The sequence below is a fragment of the Bos taurus genome, chromosome 24 (assembly GCF_002263795.3).
Source record: "Bos taurus isolate L1 Dominette 01449 registration number 42190680 breed Hereford chromosome 24, ARS-UCD2.0, whole genome shotgun sequence".
Classification (NCBI taxonomy): domain Eukaryota; kingdom Metazoa; phylum Chordata; class Mammalia; order Artiodactyla; family Bovidae; genus Bos; species Bos taurus.
The window spans coordinates 39,962,053-39,983,880 of record NC_037351.1 but is presented as its reverse complement, the minus strand read 5'-3'; the positions used below and the strand labels follow the sequence as shown (position 1 = coordinate 39,983,880).

The following is a 21,828-nucleotide window of genomic DNA, read 5'->3' as shown; positions in this document are numbered from 1 at the left end:
TCAGAGGCCGACTTGCTTTTATGAAGCATCCTTAAAGGTGATATTTGCTGCAGGAGAAGAAGCTGCGTGTTCAAGAAGAACAGAACTTGACGTCAGCGCTGATCGCTGAAGGAAGAGGACTGCTGGATGCGGCCGCTGCTCCTGCAAACGCATCAGGGGAGGCTCTCGCGGTAAGTCCCAACTCAGCACAGCCCAGGGTTTCCAGGGAAGCCTCCCAGGCCCCAGACAGGCTGTTAAACAGACGGGCACGTGGTCACAGTGTTCATCTCTGTGTAGCAACTAGAGCAACACCAGGACGAGCTGCTGCTGTGGACTGCCCAAATCAGGCGCCACGTGGATGACCTGGTCATGCAGATGTCCGAAAAGAGAGCGCTGGGGCTCGTGTACAGGGCGGAGGATCACGCCGCTGAGCTGCAGAGACGGGCAGGTGCCCTGGACAGGTGAGGCATATCTGGCAGGAACCCCACAAGTTGTGAGCCGCAGATCAGAGAGAATAATAAGCCTGCCTGTTTCATTCACAGTGTCGAGTCACATTGTTTTTTGTGTGTAAAAACAAAGACTTCTCTTTTATTTCCATGGCAAGGAGGGTTTCCTCCCAAGTCTGGTAGTGTATTTGACCATCGGCAGGAATGTACGCTGGAAAAATGTGAACTGAAGCAGATAGGAATGAAAACAAATATTATGCTACGATATCAAGGCCTTCAGTATCTACCTGGTACTCAGGACTTTAAGAGGTTACCCATGGACAGAACCAGATACTGATTTCCTTATGCATCATCTTGCCTTCTTGGGACTTGTGATCCAGCCGGCTTTCTGCATGGCTGCAGGTTGTGGACTGTTAGAAGTGTTGAGGATCTATTTGTCGACTCCTGAAAGATACCATCTCCATTATTTTGTACTGCCTCAAAGGCTACCATTGTACTCATTACTTTAACATATATTTTTGGATATTTGTCAAGCATATCCTCAGTTTGTTAGATGTGCCTTCAAATGAGAAGCGAGACTCTAGGCCAGTGGTTCCTGAATTGTTGCAGGAGGAGCCTGGGGAACTTCTGAGTACTGATGGCTCTGTCCCCTGACCCCTCCCCTGTCCCCCAGACTGTGGGATATGGCCTGTACTTTAAATTTTTTGTTAAGTCCCCAGGTGATCTGATGGCAGCAAATGAGGGAATTGGGGTTTAAGGCCTTACACAATATTGTGAGTTAGTAAATTTATTTCTTTAGAATCTGCTATTAATTATGAGTGGAAAAAGTCTGGACCCACTAGGAATACATGTATTTCTGTGTGTTGGGTGTGTTTTATGGAAGGAGAAAAATGAGTATTTTTTTCTAATTTGAGGAGTGCTGCCATAAAAGACGAGCTCACACAATGAAAGCGATTAAAAGTGACTATTGTGTAATTCTGGTGCTTCAATGAGCTCTACTGCCTCCGTCTGCTGTCGGAACCAGTAACAGAAAATGGAGTTAGGTACCCAGTTAGTTTTTCTCCTTTCCTCATCTTTCCTCATTTTCCAAAAAGGAAAAGGATGTTCTGACTACATCTGTAGCTACAACAAAATCTTTATTACTTAGTATGAGTCTTAAAAACAGTTTGGTATGATGCATAAAATTAAATAACTTTATCTTTTATTTGTAAGTCACTGTATTTTGCCAATCAAGTAGTAGCAAGAAATAACTGCTGGTCTCTGCTTTGGAAAGCACCCAACTCAATAACCTTGGGGAGAAAATGAAGTGGCCTACTCAGCAGGCAAAGACGTGTCTATTGTCAGGTTTCATTTTGAAGCGAGAGTGAGGTGGATGAAACCGCACCATTACCAGCTGGCAAGTTCCTGAGTGATCAGTCCCCTTACAAGAGTGAAGTTCAGACGACTGAAGTATTATCTCATCCTCCTCCCAAACCTCTGGTGAACTTCATCAAATTGGTGTATACTGTCAAATTGGTGTATACTGTTTGAGGAATAAGCTTCAGCATCCTCACATATGCTTAGCTAAGAAAGCCTTTTGAAAATGAACACGTGTGTAGCAGGAGAGATTACAACCAGCGCAAACAGGCAGGGGATTTGAACAGAGGTGAAAGCCTGGACGGTCTAAAAGGTGAGACACAGTGATCACCTCTTCTTTGGGTGTTAATTAAGCAGCAGTTCTTAGTGTTACCGAGACAAGATGACCACAGCTTCTTAAGACGGCATTTGGAATTAGAGGGGAATCCACATGTTGATACAGACTCCTGTCTTCCTCGTTGATGATGTTTCTCTAAGTGGGAGGCTTTTAGGAACAGTGGGCAGATTCAGTTCCGTTGATCATAACATCTCTAAATATGCCGATTGCACAGTGGCCTTGGGAATGTCAGACATGTGTCCCTGAATGCCACCAGCGCAGCCCACGTCCACTCCAACATCCGGAGCCTGATTGAGGAATCAGAGAGGTTGGCGACAGATGCACTCGGAACTGTGAAAGAGGCGAGCGCGGTAAGAAAGGCCCTCGGGTTTCCCTGTGTGCCTGCTTTGTCTCTGCGCTGTGGTCAGGTGAGCCTTTCGTGTGATGCTCAAGCAGAGAGGCAGTGGCTTAAGTTTACATTTGTCAAGGTTCTTTTCTGGTGGGATTCTGTCATCAGCTGCATTTTCTTTTCCTGCATGCTTAGTCACTCAGTCGTATCCGACTCTGCGACCTTGTGGGCTGTAGCCCACCAGGATCCTCAGCCCATGAGATTTCTTAGTCAAGAATACTGGAGTGGGTTGCCATTTCTTTCTCCGTAATATATTCTAATGCATTAAAAATATTGTGTTTTCCTATGGGAGTAAATAGTGGGCCTTAAACAAGCTCATATACCCCTTAGACTACTTCCGTGTCCAATCCTGGATTCAGGGATTGAACCCACGTCTCTTGCGTTGGCGGGCAGATTCTTTACCTGCTGAGCCATCTAAGTCATAAATAATTCTTAGAACAAAAATGATAATGTTAATTGATATCTACCTTGGACATCTCTTCTTACCCGTGGTGAACATCTTCATTTAAGGGCTGGTTTTTGTGTTTATAGATTTAAAAATGACTGTGTTCCTTCTCTTCAGCTACAAATTAGCACATGTTAATAGGCCTACTTCAGTTGTCCCTGCCTGTTGTCTGCTTGACTTCCTTGTTCGGAAGGACCCTGGGGGATATTCTGACAAGACAGAGTTGTTCTCTCCACCTTCAGAAAGAGCCCACCCCGCCCTGCAGGTCCACATTTAAACTGTTCCATTTTACAGGCTTCCGAATCTCTTGTTTCTAATGGGAGAGCGGCCCTCCGGCGCAGTTCCGAGTTTCTCAAAGAAGGCAACCGCCTGAGCAGAAAGCATCGAGGTCAGTTCCCAGCTGGGGCTGTGTTGATGCCAGAGTGATTGTGGACACACCTCTGAACATACTTTCAGAACATTCTTCTTTCCTGGAGCAAGTCGAATCTTAACATTTCTTTGTCACAATAATATTCTAATTTCCTATCCTAGACACATCATGTAATTTTTATTGCCCAGTCCCCTCCAATCTTCCATAGACTCAACAAGCCTCCCCTGAGAACGAAACCCTCTGCTCACTGCTCTAGCTCCTGAGCTCAGGCTGGTCCTCACGGCGTTTGTCAGGATACCTGTGATGTCACGTGCTTCTCTGTCCATCTCAGGGTTTCACCATTTCTTGAAGAGTCGTATTATGTTTGACTCTTGTCTTCTGCACAGGGCTAATGCAATGTTAGAACCATGGTAGGTTCTCATAAAGTTACTGAATTAAATCAATATTGATTTGTCTATTAAAAATACCTATGCAAAAAAAAAAATACCAATGTGGTTTCATTTTTCCTAAGACTTTCAGTAAGCAATTTTTGGCACATGTAAGAATCAGTAAGGATAATGCAGAATGGCAGCCGACTCTGTTGTGTAAGAGAAACAAACAAGTTTTATAACGTATAATTATATATATAGATCTATATATAGTTATATAGATACATCATTATTATATATAGAGAGATAGATAACTATCACCTTAATATACTCTGCCGCTGTTTAGTTATTCAGTTGTGTCCAACTCTTTGCAACCCTATGGACTGCAGCCCGCCAGGCTCCTTTGTCCCTGGGATTCTCCAGGAGAGAATACTGGAGTGGGTTGCCATGCCCTCCTCCAGGGGATCTTTCTGACCAGGGATTGAAGCCGTATCTTTTATGTCCTCTGCACTGGCAGGTGGATTCTTTAACACTAGCACCACCTGGGAAGCCCTTTTTGCCCTAGAGCTCTAATTGAATCAAACACGAATTTAAGAAGTATTAGTGAGAAGGAAAACAAAGTAAAAAAAAAAAATTATCAAGTAAGCCCCCAAGCATACAATTTGAGTGTGGGTTGAGTGATGCTAAGTCTTGTTAGACAAACTTTCAATATTTGGGCTCTCTGTAGAAAGCTGCTGATTTTATAGATGGGTCAGGAATGATAAAACTGTCATCCAGGCAACTTTTCAGGGTCAGCTTAAAAGGAAACACTTTTTCCCCTTTGACTAGGTACCACATTGGAACTGAGTAGATTGAAAGATACTGCAAAGAGATTTCAAGAGGATGCTGATAAAATTACCAGGCAGACCAACGAATCACTCTTGATACTTAAAGCAATTCCCGAAGGTAAGTGGAAAGGGGGGTTCTTGATTTAAATTAATATCGTCTCATTGCAAAACACTTGCACACGAGCAGAAGACCTGCCGCAAGTCCGATGGAGACCCCTCACCCGAAACCAAACCAAGATTGACAGAATTTTCACTTGCAGAGGGATATGGTTTGGAAGGAAGAGCACTGTGTTTTTTATAGCTTCAGAACACCTGCATTGAAGTAGTAGAATTATACTCTGAAAAAACAAAGCTTTAAATTCTTTGTGCTTTCATATTAATTGCTAACTATTAAAATAGGCCTGAGATGAAAGAAGCTAGCAAGTGAAGAAGCTGAAATATTCCTGCTTTAAGGCAAAATGCTAAATTCATTATAAATGTGTTAATTTAGAGAATTCTTGTTTGGAAATTAAGGAAATCTTCTTTTGTGAGACAATAAGCATTCTAAAATAGATCACTTTAATATTGATGGTTTGAAAATGCACTGTTCCTTAAAATTTTAAGTAGGGTAGCTTTTTAACACAGACAAGTTGCACTGTGGTGCATTATTTATCTTACATTCCTTCAGCCTTTTCTTTTTCCTTAAGTCTTGCAAGATACTGAAAACATCTCCCAAGTTCTTGTGTCTGCTGGTTCACCTTATTGTTGTTGTTCTGTCGCCCAGTCGTGTCCGACTCTTTTCGGCCCCATGGACTGCAGCACACCAGACCTCCCTGTCCCTCAACATCACCCAGAGTTTGCCCAAGTTTCACATTCACTGTATTGGTCACTTTATAAGCATGAAAAGTACCCTGGGAAGCTGGACTTTAGAAGAGTGGAGCATTTTCTGATCTGAAATTTTCTTTTTCTTTTATTTATCTGTTTTTAAGGATACATGATGTATGTTGATCAAACATTCAAAAATAATTTTTTATTTGGAACCAATTTCACATTTGCATAAAAGTTACAGAAGATTGAAAAGAATACCTGTATACCCTGCATCCACCTTCTTCTAGTGTTAATCTTTGTCCCTTTTGTGTTAAACCCTTTAAAAATGAATAAAAGTGCCTTAAAAAAAACTGTCACCCAGATTTTCTAGAATAATTGAACTGCAGTTTATCTTTAGTGACCATTTAGTTTTTACTGTGCTATTATTTCCAGCAGCCACTTGTGGGCAAATACACTTCCTCTGGCCTAGGATACTTCTATGGCACCTTCAGGTTTAAATTCCTAAACCTTCTTATCCAGACATGGAATGATTTGGAGAAGCTGTTAGTGACTGTAAGAAAGGAATGATTGGAAGGGGAGCAAATGAGTTTAGATTGTTAACATATAAGATGCTGAGCAAATGGCGACTAGCAGTTGCTTTTGTAATCTCATTGTGTATTGAAATCATACTTCAGTATAGAGTGTTGTCATCAAAAACATTTCAGTTCAGTTCAGTTCAGTCACTCAGTCATGTCTGACTCTGCAACCCCATGGACTGCAACACACCAGGCTTCCCTGTCCATCGCCAACTCCTGGAGCTTGCTCAAATTCATGTCCATTGAGTTGATGATGCCATCCAACCATCTCATCCTCGTTCATCCCCTTCTCCTCCTGCCTTCAATCTTTCCCAGCATCAGAGTCTTTTCTAATGAGTCAATCCTTCACATCAGGTGGCCAAAGTATTGGAGCTTCAGCTTCAACATCAGTTCTTCCAATGAATATTCAGGATTGATTTCCTTTAGAATTGACTGGTTTGCTCTCCTTGGAGTCCAAGGGACTCTCAAGAGCCTTCTCCACCGCAGTTCTAAAGCATCAATTCTTTGGCGCTCATGAATGAAAAACATTTCATTCATCCAAAAAAGGAAGTGGTAGCACATATGTGTGTGTGTGCTCTGTCACTTCAGTCATATCTGACTCTTTGCGACCCCATGGACTATAGCCCCCGAGGCTCCTCTGTCCATGGAATTCTCCAGGCAAGAATACTGGAGTGGGTTGCCATTTCCTACTCCAGGGGACCTTCCCAACCCAGGGATCCAACCCGAGTCTCCTGTGTCTCCCGCATTGCAAGTGGATTCTTTACTACTGAGCCACCAGGGAAACCCCAACACGTGACAGGCAGCCTTAATACTGTCATTAGAAACAGAAGCCCCCTTTTGTGTTCAAGGACCAGAAAGGAATTCTGTAACATGTTTCTGTGTAAAATTACATTCGTTGTGGCCTTATGGTTTTCTGCATGTTATAACCATGTGTATAACCACCAGAGTATATACTTGAGTATAAATTTATTTCAGGTGTCAGAGACAGAGGAGCCAAAGTCACAGACCTGGCCATGTCTGCAAACCAGAGCGCCACCAGCACACTCAAGAATGTCATGGGGCTGAGCCAGAAGCTGTTGAACACGTCCACTGACCTGTCCAGGGTTAACGCCACATTACAGGAAACAGACGAACTCCTACGAGACTCCTCGATGACCAGTAGGTCGTGGTCTCTCGTCCTGTTAGGAAAGTTTTTGTCATGCTACGTGAGCTGGCCCAGGGCACATGGGTGTTTGCAGACAGCAATCCTAAATTATAAAAATGTGGCAACATCTGGATTTGCATTTATAAAGGAAGAGAAGAGCCTCGGGTACTGCCTTGGGCTGGTGCATTTTTTATATATTTACCAAGATATCAGGGATTTGATGATTTGGATATTCTAGTATATCCAGCACATATTCTAGTAATGACCAGCTAATTTCTCTTGTTTCCTCCCTGCCTCCCCCCCGCCCCACCCCTGCCAACTTTTTGTCCCCTTCATATATTAGCTTTGTTAGCTGGAAGAAAAGTCAAAGATGTGGAAACACAAGCCAACCTCTTGTTGGATCGGCTGAAGCCTCTGAAGATGTTAGAAGAGAACCTGAGCAGAAACCTGTCAGAAATCAAACTGCTGATCAGCCAGGCCCGGAAACAAGCCGCATCTGTGAGTGTGGGGCCCACGGGTCTCGGGAGCCCTGCACCACCCTGCTAGCTGAAGCTCCTGGAACCATGCATCCCAGGGTCTCCCATGCAGAGGGCTTCGGTCACACTTTCTGCTGACAAGTTCTCAGAAATGCCCGGTTTCTCACAGCCTTGTCTCCAGGTGTATTTAAAGCCTTGTCTTACACATTTTACTTTGTTGTTGTTCGGTCGCTAAGTCATGCCCAACATTTTGTGACCCCGTGGACTGTAGCACAACCAGGCTTCCCCGTCCTTCACCATCTCCCTGAGTCTGCTCAAACTCATGTCCATTGAGTCAGTGATGCCATCCAACCATCTCATCCTCGGTCACCCCCTTGTCCTCCTGCCCTCAGTCTTGCCCAGCATCAGGGTCTTCTCCAGTGAGTCAGCTCTTGGCATCAGGTGGCCAAAGGAAGGGAGCTTCAGCTTCAGCGTCCAGTGAAGCTTCAGTCCTTCCAAGGAATTTTCAGTGTTGATATTTACCTTAAGTGTATTTAATGAGTCCCATTTTCCTTGATTCCTGCTTTTGTTCTGTGTGTTTCAGAATGTTGTTAGCAAAGAGATCTCCGTGTCCTTATGGAGATTTATAACCATGGCCTAGATTTCTAGGTCCCCACCAATTCGCTGGATAGTACAAACACGTTGGTCCAAGTGTTAGCGTTGCTGGAAGTCTCACTGGTTGCCTACAGTGTTCTTTCCATCATTTTCCCAACTCGGTGTTATCATAATCCAAGGATTCTCCAGAATGCGTGTGCAGTGTGGGCTGCATCTCTAGACTTCTGACAAAACAGCTAACATCCCATGAATGTTGCTCAAATCCAGGTCACTCACTAACTGCATAAAACACACAGCTTGAGAGAGTGTTTCCTGGCCATCCTTTGCCATGGCCCTGGCCGTGTGCTAAAGGAGAGGCGTTTCAGGGAAATAAGATTGAGAGAACATCATTTGCCCTGGGGACCTGTAGACAATAAAGGTGACCTCTGGTCTAATGTTTACCTTCCTGAAGCTTCTAGCCAAGAAAAAGGAGCTCCAGATTCTTTGATCCCTTAGTAATTTCACTTTGGGAAAAGAGCTGGAGTTTTATAAGAACTCTGGTTTCCATCTGCCTTAGTTCCAGTTGCCAAATAAAAAACCTGACGGATGGTTCCAAGTGCTCTGGTTAATATAAACTTATAGTCTTGAGGGTTAATGTAAAAATTATGTGCAAGTAATTATTTACCAGAGTGATATATGAGTGAAATAACTGGTCTATAAATATTTGCTGAGTGATAGATCAACCCTCCATTTACTACATATTATGCATGCTCAGTTGCATCCAACTTTCTTGCAACCCTGCAGACTGTAGCCCACCAGGCTCCTCTGTCCATGAGATTTCCCAGGTAAATGATCATCAAATAGCCTTTCTGTGTCAGGTGTAAGATTCCAAAGTGATTTAGAAAAACTCCTTATCTTTAAGGAATCAAGTCTCATAAAATAGAGTTCCTTGTGTAAAATTCTTCTTTAAAACCTCATGACTGGCTTTTTCCATAGTAAAATATTTTACCAAATGGAATAAGTTTCAGCCCCATCTGATTTTCACCTTTTGAGACACATAGCACTATTATCTGGAGAGGAATCCTGCCTAGCAGCGAAGAGTCAGAACAGCACAGCACTTCTGAACCCTAGGCATGCTGCCAGTGTGTGTCCTGGATGACTCTAAGGCACTTGGGGACACGTCTCTTCTCCTTCTCCAGATCAAAGTTGCTGTGTCTGCAGACCGAGACTGCATCCGGGCCTACCAGCCCCAGATCTCTTCTACCAACTACAACAGCCTGACGCTCAACGTGAAGACAAGTGAACCCGACAACCTTCTCTTCTACCTGGGCAGCAGCACGAGCGTGAGTATGACCTGCGGAAGCCACGCCGAGTCTCTTAGGCCAGAGGATATTTTCTCAATTGGTACATTTTTGGCTAAAAAAAAAAATAAGGCCTTCATGAAATCACTAGTGCTTCTAATCTTTTGCTAAGCTGGTAATGTTAGATGGAAAACAAACTGTGAAACTGCGTGCCTGTAAAGAGGAGAGCGGCGTTGATGAGCGGTGCCTCCCTCTGCCCCTTTAACTGTGAGCTGTGGGGACAGAGCTTTCCATAATGTCTCCTGTGACCTCTGAAGCCACGGAGCTTCACTTCGAGTCTGTGAAGTCAACCTTGGCAGTTGTCACCAGGCGTGGAGGCGTGCACCCCGAGGGACACGTCAGAATTGTCAAGCTTCCCCCAGACTCTTCCACCCACTGAGATTCTCGCGGTTCCCAGAGGGCAAGTCCCCTGGGGAAGACTTGTTTCTTTAGGCTGTCGGTGGGGCATGGGTCAGACCCTTGGGCAGAAGATACTAGCAAGCACAAATGCCATCTGCAGTGTATTCTTAAGACCCAAGGTGCACAGCACAGGTCAGTCGGTGCTGTAGGGCTTCATGGCTTCTGTCTTCTTGCATGATTCACGTTCACACGTTGCCTTTTCAGGCTGGGCAGAAAGACAAGTGCCACGCCTTCCTTATGACCCCTGTAGAGGCTGCTTACCCCCAGCGAGTTTTCTTGGAGAACTTCATGGGAGGCTCCATGGAGGGCCATGCCGGGGAAGGGTGGTGGGCACCGATGGCCAACGGTGGCCACTGTCTCCAGTACGATCCTTCGGGTCATGCTCCAGCTCCAGTGGAGGGGAGCATTTAAGGACAATAGAAGGTCTTTTTTTGTGTTCATTGTTTTACTTTTTAAGAATAGAGAAAATGCTGTAAGAATTCCTTTAGAGCGTGTCAGTGGTCATGCCCACAGTCCTGCCTGTGGACTAACCCCAGCTCACGCCCTGCACCCCAGGCTGATTTCCTGGCAGTGGAGATGCGGCGAGGAAAAGTGGCCTTCCTCTGGGATTTGGGCTCTGGATCAACACGCTTGGAATTTCCAGACTTCCCAATTGATGACAACAAGTGGCACGGCATCTATGTGACCAGGTAGCAGACAAAGTTCTGTCTGAGCATCTCTCATTTCTCTCCTGCATCTTTTAAGTAACTACGTGTTTACCCTTATGCTGGGAAAGATTGAAGGCAGGAGGAGAAGGGGGCAACAGAGGATGAGACGGTTGGATGGCATCACCGACACAATGGACATGAGTTTAAGCAAACTCCAGGAGATGTTGAAGGACAGGGAAGCCTGGTGTCTGCAGTCCATGGGATCACAAAAAGTCAGACACGACTTAGTGACTGAACAACAACATGTTTGTAATATCATGTAACAGTCCTTGAAATTTCTGGGGAGTGGGATTATAATGAAAGAATACTTGGTTTAGATTTATTGTAGGAGTTTTTTTCATTATTACAAGAGAAATAAACTTTGTTGCCAAAATCAACCATCAAATGAAGAAAAAAGTTTAAAGTTTGTATTACCTTCAGAATGTCAGGTCTAAGTCTGGGCAGCCAACCCAGAAGAGGGCAGTAACGTGCAGCATAATGGAGACACCACGTGGCTGGCAGCAGGACAAGCAGAGGGCAGGCCAGGAGGGAACCAGTTAGGGGTGGCGTTTTTTTAGAATTCAGGAAGGACGTGAAATTCTTCCTTTTACAGCCCCTCCCCAGGGACTTCCCTGGCGGTCCAGTGATTAGGACTCTGTGCTTCCAACTCTAGGGGGCAAGGGTTTGATCCCTGGTCATGGAACTAAGATCCTGCCTGTCATGTGGTTCTACCAAAAAATAATAAAAGTTATAAAAAATAAAGTCCTTCCCCAGAGGCAACTACTGTTAAGCAGCTTTATGTGTATCTTTCTCTTCACTTTTCTGTAATATCACATTTTGTTGTTATGATGGTGTTGTTGGGAATTTGTGATTTTTATTTTGTTATTTGAGAAAACAGGGATATAATAAAGACAGTGGGCTGTTGAAACATATTTAGTCCATTATCTGTAACTATTGTAAGCAGGAGATAACAGGATGGAATTGATGCTTTAGAAGAAATACTCCACAAGGTTCTAGAGGGCACACTAGGGCTGGGCTGGGCAAACCTAGAAGCAGAGACGCCAGTGGAGACGTGGGCAGAAGCCGGTGGAGGCTGTGTGTAGAACAGATGTGTGTGTGTGTGTGTGTGTGTGTGCATGCGTGCACACATGTGGACCGATTTGTCATTCTGAAAGTGCTCTTTTTGCAACTGTCTGTGACCCCCAGGTTTGGGAACATTGGTTCATTGAGCGTAAAGGAAATGAGCGCAGCTCAAAAGCCTCCACCAAGAACAAGTAAATCCCCTGGAACAGCCAAAGTTCTGGATGTAAACAACTCAACCATGATGTTTGTTGGAGGGCTTGGCGGACAGATAAAGGTAACATTCTGAAGGCTCATCTGAACAGGCTGATTTTACCAATAGATGAAATGAATATGCTTACATTTTTGAAAATATTCTAGGCAGAGAACGATTTTCCTGCTTCTATTATTTTGTTTAATGACAGTTCATCTGCAGAGTTGGGTTGGTTTTGTAAAGGATCATGCTTCATAAATGGTATAAAGGGAAAAGCAGCCAACGGTTCATTTTACTATTTTTCCCCCTCAATAATAAAAGAAGAAATTCAGTATTCCACATTAATTTTTGTGAACTCCCTTATCTCTATTCTGACTCTAGAGGTGTATTAGTCATTTAGCCATGTCCAACTCTTTGTGACCCCAGGGACTGTATAGCCTGCTAGGCTTCTCTGTCCATGGAATTCTCCAGGCAACATTACTGGAGTGGGGTGCCATGCCCTTCTCCAGGGGATCTTCCCAACCCAGGGATTAAACCTGGGTCTCCTGCACTGCAGGCAGATTCTTTATCGTCTGAGCCACCAGGGAAGCCCTGACTCTAAAGGTAGACTAACTCTAACCCTAGTGTTTAGCAAAAGAGTTCATGGTATATTTTATTACATCAGTTATCCTCCCACCGAATAAAGCTGGGGTTACCTGGACCTGGTTCAGTGCTCTGAAATGAGAGTGAGGCGTCATCACTGACCACATCCTCTGGGTCTTTTCTCATCTGATGAAGGGCCTTCTCTCCAGCGACCCTAGTAATTGATGTGCCCTGAGTTCTCGTCCTGCTGTCTGTCACTCATTTTAGGATCCCAGTTCATGATTGGAAGGAAGTCCAGCGATTACAAACTGGCCATTTTCCTGGATGTTGTTTTCTCAAAATTTGGATCTGTGAAATTTGAGCTCCCAAGGAAGAGCTTTGGACACTTAAAAAATGCATTTCTTTTCACTCATTGCGTGTTTGTTTACACTAGAAGTCTCCTGCCGTGAAGGTTACTCATTTTAAAGGCTGCATGGGCGAGGCCTTCCTGAATGGACAGTCGATCGGCCTGTGGAACTATATTGAGAGGGAGGGGGAGTGCCACGGCTGCTTCGGAAGGTAACTCGCCCCACAGGTGACACCTCAGATGCTAATGTGTACAGTGACCTGGTCCAGGGAAAAGGTTCAAGTTGTGGCATTTCTCAAATGCATTTGACCCTGCATGCATGCTTAGTCGCTCAGTCATGTCATTTGAGACCCCATGGACTGTAGCCCACCAGGCTCCTTTGGGATTCTCCAGGCCATTTCCTCCTCCAGGGGATCTTCCCAACCTGGGGATCAAACTTGAGTCTCCTGTGTCTCCTGAATTGTCAGGCAGATTCTTTACCACTGAGCCACCCCTGAACTCTTGCTAATAATGAGTTTTCTTAATGTTCCATAGAACACACTTTGTAAATGCTGATACAGACACAAACTGGTGCTTTATGTCTGCATTTGTCACTGGATTAAACTGTCTTCATTTTAGATAAGTGTCCCTACCTAGACAAAAGCTTTAGCTCAGTGAGTTAATAAACTATTTCTAGGAACTCAATCCATTTGAGCAGGTCAGTGATTAGAATTCATTGTGCTTTTCACCTTTGTGTGTAATTTTCCATTATTAAATCATTGATATGGTCCAGCGATGCCCTTTAGACTTAAAAAAAGTTTTTTTTCTCAATGTGATCATGTACCTTTAACTTTGGCTTATATTACCAAGGAAGCTAACTGGGTTTTTTTTTTTTTAATTCCTCTTTGAATACATTTGTACTCTTTTAGTGTGGTGTCAGCATACATTTATAATTATGAAAAATCTCTTAGATCCTTAAAGGATAATATAAAATCATTGATTTTAACAGTTCACATCTAAATATGGGGGGAAAAAATCTTTAATCGGCAGGCCTTTATTTCTGTATAAGTTCTGAGTGGCTGGTGCAGCAGCGCATTGGCTGCTTAGCTGACCTTTGATAGGGCAGTCTTCTTTTCTTTGCGCATATTAAATCATGTATCACCCTTCCAGAGAGGTTCTCTCATGATCCCTATTTTACAGATAGAGGGAATGAGACACAGAGGGGTTAGGTAACTTTTCTGAGGTCACACAGCTAGTAAGCTGGGGAGCTGAAATTTGAACCCCAGCAATCTGCTGCTAGAATCTGTGTCCTTCGCTACATGAATCCAGTCGTCTGAAGGTAAAGCAATGGGACTTGCTTCTAGGAGGTGATTGAGAATTAGACCATAATTGATTTATACACAGTACATTTCTTTTTTTCTTTAGGTTTTTTTTTTTTTTCTGCTATTTGTTTACTTTATTTTTTTTTTCTAATTTTATTTTATTTTTAAACTTTACATAATTGTATTAGTTTTGCCAAATATCAAAATGAATCCACCACAGGTATACATGTGTTCCCCATCCCAAACCCTCCTCCCTCCTCCCTCCCCATACCTTCCCTCTGGGCCGTCCCAGTGCACCAGCCCCAAGCATCCAGCATCGTGCATCGAACCTGGACTGGCAACTCGTTTCCTACATGATATTTTACATGTTTCAGTGCCACTCTCCCAAATCTTCCCACCCTCTCCCTCTCCCATAGAGTCCATAAGACTGTACAGTACATTTCTTATACTTCTTTATGGGAGATCTCAAGACAGAAATTTTCAGAAAGAATAGGACTATAGAAAGCTATCAGTTTGAAACCTTGGGTTTTACAGAGTACCGTTATGTTTTACTTTGTTAATGAAAACGCTGTCGTTGGGTCTTCTGTCTCTGCTTGGAGTTGTCACAGAGTTTGGTTATTACCCCTTTACCAGGAGAAAGTGCAAATTCATACCCCCGGCCCGGACACTCTAATCTAAATTTCACTCTCAAGCCCTATGACATTCCACAAAAGTACCTTTTGAACATAATAATGACATGTTCCAAGTAATTTGTATTTGAAGAGTAAATTAAGTCAGCTTTTTGAGGCGTGGGGAAAACTGGAAAACACTTATCTAAGATATGCTGGAGTCCACAGTGTGTGACTGAGTTGTAAGCTCATCTTGCAGATTTTTGAGACTCTGTTTGGTCAGTGATATTTTTGTAAGCTGATCCTTCTGGCACATTGGTATGGATTTGTTTTCCATTATTAGTCCAGTTTAACTGATGCATTTAGTTAAAACCAGCACCAGGTAATAAATGCCAATATAAAATTTATTCCAAAAGTGCTGAAGTTAAGACAGGACATTAAAGGAAATGAGATATTAAAGGACATCAAAGTCACATTAAAGGAAATTAGAGCAAACGAAAATCTAGTCGCTGAGTAGAACTATTTATAGCCGCAATTCATCCTTTGAGGGAATTTCTTTTTACTACAGTGAATGCTGCCTACGTTAACTCTCTTTTCTTTATAAAGCAACTGGGTGCTTGTCTCGCATAATCTCATGGGGGGCATCTTTTAAGTTATTATGACTTAAGACTTACTACCAAATTATGGAAATAAATGCTCTATGACAGCTTTGTGAGGAAGAACTCATGAGTGTCGTGTGTCCTTGTGAACTACCTTCCTAAGAACAGGTTATGTTTCACCCTCTCTCTGTGCAGCCCCCAGGATGAAGATGCCTCTTTCCATTTTGCTGGGAGTGGGTATTCTGTCGTGGAGAAGACTCTCCGGGCTACTGTGACTCAGATAATTATGCTTTTTAGTACCTATTCACCTAACGGGCTGCTTCTGTACCTGGCTTCAAACGGCACCGTAAGAGTCTTTAAGGGTTCTATGTCCTGCTGTGTGACTACAGTTGGATTGCTATGAGGATATTTATTAAATGATTGTTTTATGAACACATACAAGGATAATATATACACATATATGCCATACTAGTTTCCCATTTTAAATTATTTATCAGTATAAACTCACTGACAAACATTTGGAAAAGCATGTCAAATAGAAAATAGCTTCCCATCATTATGTGCATTTAGCCATGTCCAACTCTTTGCAACCCTACGGACTATAGCCCACCAGGCTGTTGTGTCTATGGGATTCTCCAGGCAAGAGTACTGAAATGGGTTGCCATGCCCTCCTCCAGGGGAATATTCCCAACCCATGGATCCAACCTGAGTCTCCTGTGTCTCTTTGTACTGCAGGTGGACTCTACCCACTGAGCCACCTGGGAAGCCCTCCCCTCATTATAAATGTCACTTAAACATTTATTATTAGATTTTGAGCCTAAATAAGAGGTCTTGTTTTATTCACTGTGACTTCCTAATCTTATTTGAATTCCATCAGAGGAGTTCATGTTCTTATTTTTATCTTGAGTGCGGGTGATCTTTCTGTTTTGTGGTTGTATTTTTAGGACTGGCTCATTTGTCAATCTAAGTGAACAAGATGCAGAGAGTCCACTTCTCTTATTGTGTTGTGGACTTTGACATTCATGAGTTTATTTCACACGTCTGTATATTAATCTAGTAAGCCTTGTGGACACTTTTAATGTCCAACTATTAGGCCAGATCCTGTTCTCTCAGTTTGACTGTAGGAGATTTCCACCCTCCCTGACTTGGAGGGGAAAGAAATCTTGTGATAATAATGTAACCACGGGTAAGTGTTTTCTCTTGTTTTTTACAGAAAGACTTTTTATCCATTGACCTGGTCGACGGCAGAGTCAGGGTAACAGTTGACCTGGGTTCTGGGCCCCTTGCTCTGATTACCGACCGACGCTATAATAATGGAACGTGGTACAAAATTGCCTTCCAGCGAAATAAAAAGCAAGGTAAGTGTGAGGACAGACGGACAAAATGCCCTAGTGGGAATGAAAATCTTTCCAAAGTTAGCAGTCTTTGTTTTTTCTTTAGCTTTCTGAGTCTTCTTGAATGACATTCTATTCAAAAGCCCTTGTTTTCTTTGGAATTCTGAGCACCGGGATTCACAGCTTCGTGAAGGAATATTCTGTTTGTCTGTGGTTTCCAAATGCATTGGGCTTCCCTGGTAGCTCAGTTGGTAAAGAATTCCCCTCCAATGCAGGAGACCCTGGTTTGATTCCTGGGTCTGGAAGATCCCTGGAGAAGGGATACGCTACTCACTCCAATATTCTTGGGCTTCCCTGGTGGCTTAGCTGAAAAAGAATCCCCCTGCAATGTGGGAGACCTGGATTCGATCCCTGGGTTGGGAAGATCCCCTGGAGATGGGAAAGGCTATCCACTCCAGTATTCGGCCCTGGAGAATTCCATTGACTGTATATGTATAGTCCATGGGGTTGCAAAGAGTCGGACACGAATGAGCGACTTTCACTTTTGCAAATGCATTATTCAACATTAAAGGCTAAATTGGAATCAAGGGTCAAATTGATTCCATTTTCTTTCACACATTCTGGTGCCATTTAGCATGTGCATTCTGGATTTATTGACTTTTGTAAAGAGGGTTTTCATTTGCCCTTTAACAGTCAAGAACATTCCTTGGTCAAATTTGCAGGATGGAAAAGAATATGTCTTTGTTAATGAACTTTGTGAGATGTCTGTGTTTTGTTTTACTGTAGAAAATGATGTTCTTATCCCCTTGATCTCCTATAGGGCTCCTGGCAGTTATTGATGCTTATAACACCACCTACAAAGAAACCAAGCAAGGGGAGACTCCAGGGGCATCTTCTGACCTCAATCGTCTGGATAAGGATCCAATTTATGTGGGTGGATTACCGAGGTCGAGGGTAGTGAGGTATGATACCACACTGCAGAAGTGTCATGTCCCTAATTACTGTTTTCGTTTCCATAACAAAATCCCACAAACCGGCCAGCTTAAACAACAGAAGTGATTAACAAATGTATAAGAAATGTCTCGTACAGTATCTGGAGCCTGCGGTTCTGATATCAAGTGTCCATAGAGCTGCTTCCTTCTGAGGATCATGAGAAAGAATCTGTTCCATGCTGTCTCTGGGCTTCTGGTAGCTTCGGGCATTCCTCAGCTTGTAGGTGGCATTCTTCGTCTTTGTGGACACATTGTTTTCCCTCTGTGTCTCTCTCTGACCAAATTTCCCCTTTTTATAAGGACACCACTCATACTGGATTAGAACCTATCCTAATGACCTCATCCTAACTTGATTACAACCACAAAGACCTATTTCCAAGTATGGTTACATTCAGTACCTTATGAATACTACGTCAAAGTAGAACATTAGAAAGTCAAAATCTTTTTTGAGAGGAGGTAGAGAACACAACTGAGCCCATAGCACTCTGTTTTGATTAGTATGCCATATTTGTTGTTGTCATTTAGTCTCCAAGTTGTGTCCAACTCTTTGCAACCCCTTGGACTGCAGCATGCCAGGCCTTTCTGTCCTTCACTATCTCCTGGATTTTGCTCAGATTCATGTCCACTGAATCGGTGATGCTATTTAACCATCTCATCTTCTGCCACCCTCTTCTCCTGTTGCCCTCAATCTTTCCCAGCATCAGGGTCTTTTCCAGAGAGTCAGCTCTTCACATCAAATGGCCCAAGAATTGGAGCTTCAGCTTCAGCATCAGTCCTTCCAGTGAACATTCAGGATTTATTTCCAAGTATGCCATATACTTGAGAAGTAAAGAAAGCCTTTTGTAGTAAAATTTATGATGTTCTACTGCCTGTAGAACATCTAAAAATGGTAACTGTGCAATATTTGGAGGCCTTACTTTCCATCACGCCTCATTCTCCTGTCCAGACTTTCTACTAGAAAAATCTCTTTGGAGACCAAAAAAAAAAAAAGATCGTGCTTTCTACACACTTATCTGGATTCCCCTTTTGTGTGATTAGAGTGAATAATGTATGTGAAAGCTGAAAGACCAGCATCAGCAAGTTGGATTAAAGATAGCAGAGGAGAGGTGCACTGATTCTGATTCTTGTTTAGCTTTGCGACTTTAATAATTCACATAAACTTTCTGTAGTTTGCCGTTCTCAGTTTTGTAATTTTGAACTGGGAACAAATTAAGCGAGACGTTTCTTTCACACCATTAAAAAAAAAGAATGCATCCACAGCTGGCAGTCAAGGCAGCCGAGCTCCCAGAGACTGAACTGTAAACTAAGTGCCATAACTTCCTTACGACAATGCACTGCCTTTCTTATAACTGGCCCCTGTTTTGGTGAGTACGTCCAAATGGTAATGACTGTAATAGTTTCCCTTAAAAATATTAAGCAGGGTTTGTCTAGGTAGCCACCTAGGTGGTTGTTGTTCAGTTGCTCAGTTCTGACTGACTCTTTATGACCCCATGACCTGCAGCCCTCCAGGCTTCCCTGTCCTTCATTATCTCTGGAGTTTGCTCAAACTCATGTCCATGGAGGCAGTGATGCCATCCAACCATCTCATCCTCTGTCGCCCCCTTCTCTTGCCCTCAATCTTTCCCAGCATCAGGGTCTTTTCCAGTGAGTCAGCTCTTGGCATCAGGTGGCCAAAGACAGGGAGCTTCAGCTTCAGCATCAGTCCTTCCAATGAATATTCAGGGTTGATTCCCTTTAGGATTGACTGGTTTGATCTTCTTGTGTCCAGTGGACTCTCAAGAGTCTTCTCCAGCATCACAGTTTGAAAGCATCAATTCTTTGGTGCTCGGCCTTCTTTGTGGCCATCTGGATAGTTGTGCTCACTAAATTTGATCCTTCTCTTTAGTCCTAAGGCGAGCACATGTTTGACCTGAATTCTCACCATCTCACGGTCAGTAACCTTTTTACAGGGAGACCATGACACCTGAAAGGAGATCTTCCTTGTTTTTATTTCTTCTTTCAAACCTGGAGTTATAAGATCCAAACTTTGTTGCTGCTGCTGTCCTGTCCTTCCCTACAGGAAAGGTGTCTCCAGCAAAAGCTACGTGGGCTGCATCAAAAACCTGGAAATATCCAGATCAACCTTTGATTTACTCAGAAATTCCTATGGCGTGAGGAAAGGCTGTATACTAGAGGTGGGGAGTGTTTTATGAATATTGAGACAAGTGTAATCATATTAGGACGAGTAAATCAACTGCCTATTGATTTACTAACGTCATAAGGCAACAGGATCTAAACCAGGGGATTTAATAGAAAAGAGGGGGGTGGGGTAAACAGCAGCAGCCTCTGGGTGATGGTTGGGTGGGGGAGGTTCCACACACGGTGGACCTGATGGGCTTTCTTCTCTCCTCTCTGACCAGCCTGTCCGAAGCGTCAGCTTCTTGAGAGGTGGCTATGTTGAATTGCCCCCCAAGTCTCTGTCACCAGACACGGAGTTGTTGGCAACATTTGCCACCAGGAGCAGCAGTGGCATCGTCCTGGCTGCCCTGAGCCAGAGCAGTGAGAAGCCAGGTGATCGGCAGGCACATGGGGTGAGTGACCCAGAGGCTGTCAAGCCAGGAGCTCAGGGAGGAAATGACTTCAGGAAACACTGGATGGAAGATGACTTAGTCCTAACGTGTATTCTAGCCGTGTGCCTGGTTGTTTATGGGGGCACATTTTTACTAAGGAAACGTGTTCATTACTGAATGTGTTTTCCTTCATGAATCAGTGGTGTCTTTGTGTTGCAAAGTCCATCTTCCTTGTCCAGCCACTGAGAAGAAAGACACTTAGTGTCTACCTCGGATCATAATAAATTAGGTGATATTTACCCTTTCCTCTCCTCAGACTTTATATATTACGTAATTCGAAGAGACTCCGAGAATGCTAAGGTATTGTATTAATGAAAGAGAAGTCACAGAGCTACAGTTTAAAGTATGGCTCTCTACTGTGCAAGATATTTTATGGATACTGTGTGTGTGTGTGTGTCTGTGTGTTTATTCAGTGAAATTTTATTCAGCCATAAAATAGGAGGAAATCCTATGAATGAACACGTATGAACCTCGAGGACATTATGTTAAGTGAAGTAAGGTAAATGGAGAAAGACAAGTACTGTATGATCTCACTTATATGGGGAAACTTAAAAAAAAAAAAACTCATAGAAACAGAACAGACTGGTGGTCAGCAGAGTTTGTAAGGGCAGGAGGGAATTGGGTGGAGAGGGCCAAAAGGCGCAAATGTGCAGCTGTAAGAAGATCGGGGGCAATGTACAGCACGGTGACTATAGTCACCACACCATATTGCATTTGAAAGTTGCTAAGAGAGTGGATCTTAAAAGCTCTCCCCATAAGAAAAGATTTTGCAACTATATGAGGTGATCGATGTTAACTAAGCTTGTTGTGGTGATCATTTTGTGATATGTTCAAATATCCAATGGTTGTGTTGTATACCTAAGGCTAATACAGCGGTATATGTCAATCATGTCTCAGTAAACCTGGGGAAAGAGAGAAATAGATCAGTGACTTACGACGTGACTATTTGGTAGCACATAACGTAGCAATAAGGAAGTGTGAAGACTGTGTAGAAATGGAAATCTTTGATGTGGTTAGTGATAACAGCCTAATGCAGAAAATAAATTAAGTGAGCAGAGATTAGAAAGTAGCATATGAAGTAGAAAGCAGTTGTGTCACATGGTGGTGTTTTTAAGGAGCTGCTTCCTTGGCACTAATACAGCCACATGGGCTTCATCAGATGATAATTCTTTAAATCCTATAGTAATGTCTTTTCTATGGGAATTATCTGTGTCTCCTTCCTAGCCCTTCTGGTCCATCATGCTAATTGAAGGCCACGTTGAAGTGCATGTTAACCCTGGGGACGGAACCAGCCTGAGAAGAGCTCTCCTGCACGCTCCCACGGGCACCTACGGTGACGGTCAAGAGCATTCCATCTCCATGATAAGGAGCGGAAGGTATTTGCCTGACCTTACAAAGCTCCCCAGTAGGATGCCTGTATGGGGCTCTTTGCAGTGAAATGATTGGGATAATTAGTATGATGTCATTAGCATTCAGTTTTTAAAGTTCCAAAATAATTCTAGGAGCTTGCTGGAAGACCTCCTTGGAAATCAATTTCATTTGCTTTATAATAAGACATTTGCAGATTTTTCATAATTGAACAACCTTAACCCCGCCCTTTTGTGGGGCCCAGGATAAATTGTCTTTAGTTGGAAAAATTCTGTGTCA

The 21,828-nt window shown here is 43.3% G+C and overlaps 1 protein-coding gene across 3 annotated transcripts in view; it reads left to right on the top strand.

The window, feature by feature from the left end:
• The window catches only part of LAMA1 (laminin subunit alpha 1), a 125,687-nt gene that overhangs the window by 93,380 nt on the left and 10,479 nt on the right, over positions 1-21,828 (top strand). For all 3 annotated transcript variants that reach the window (XM_024984606.1, XM_024984605.2, XM_024984604.2), the window contains exons 38-54: positions 54-170; positions 277-440; positions 2,333-2,468; positions 3,246-3,339; positions 4,518-4,634; positions 6,874-7,056; positions 7,386-7,540; positions 9,291-9,434; positions 10,407-10,540; positions 11,744-11,894; positions 12,826-12,950; positions 15,442-15,592; positions 16,460-16,604; positions 17,401-17,542; positions 19,632-19,746; positions 19,972-20,142; positions 21,406-21,557. In XM_024984606.1, the coding sequence (XP_024840374.1) occupies positions 54-170; positions 277-440; positions 2,333-2,468; positions 3,246-3,339; positions 4,518-4,634; positions 6,874-7,056; positions 7,386-7,540; positions 9,291-9,434; positions 10,407-10,540; positions 11,744-11,894; positions 12,826-12,950; positions 15,442-15,592; positions 16,460-16,604; positions 17,401-17,542; positions 19,632-19,746; positions 19,972-20,142; positions 21,406-21,557 (2,396 nt within the window). The remainder of the gene's footprint in view (positions 1-53; positions 171-276; positions 441-2,332; positions 2,469-3,245; positions 3,340-4,517; positions 4,635-6,873; positions 7,057-7,385; positions 7,541-9,290; positions 9,435-10,406; positions 10,541-11,743; positions 11,895-12,825; positions 12,951-15,441; positions 15,593-16,459; positions 16,605-17,400; positions 17,543-19,631; positions 19,747-19,971; positions 20,143-21,405; positions 21,558-21,828) is intronic.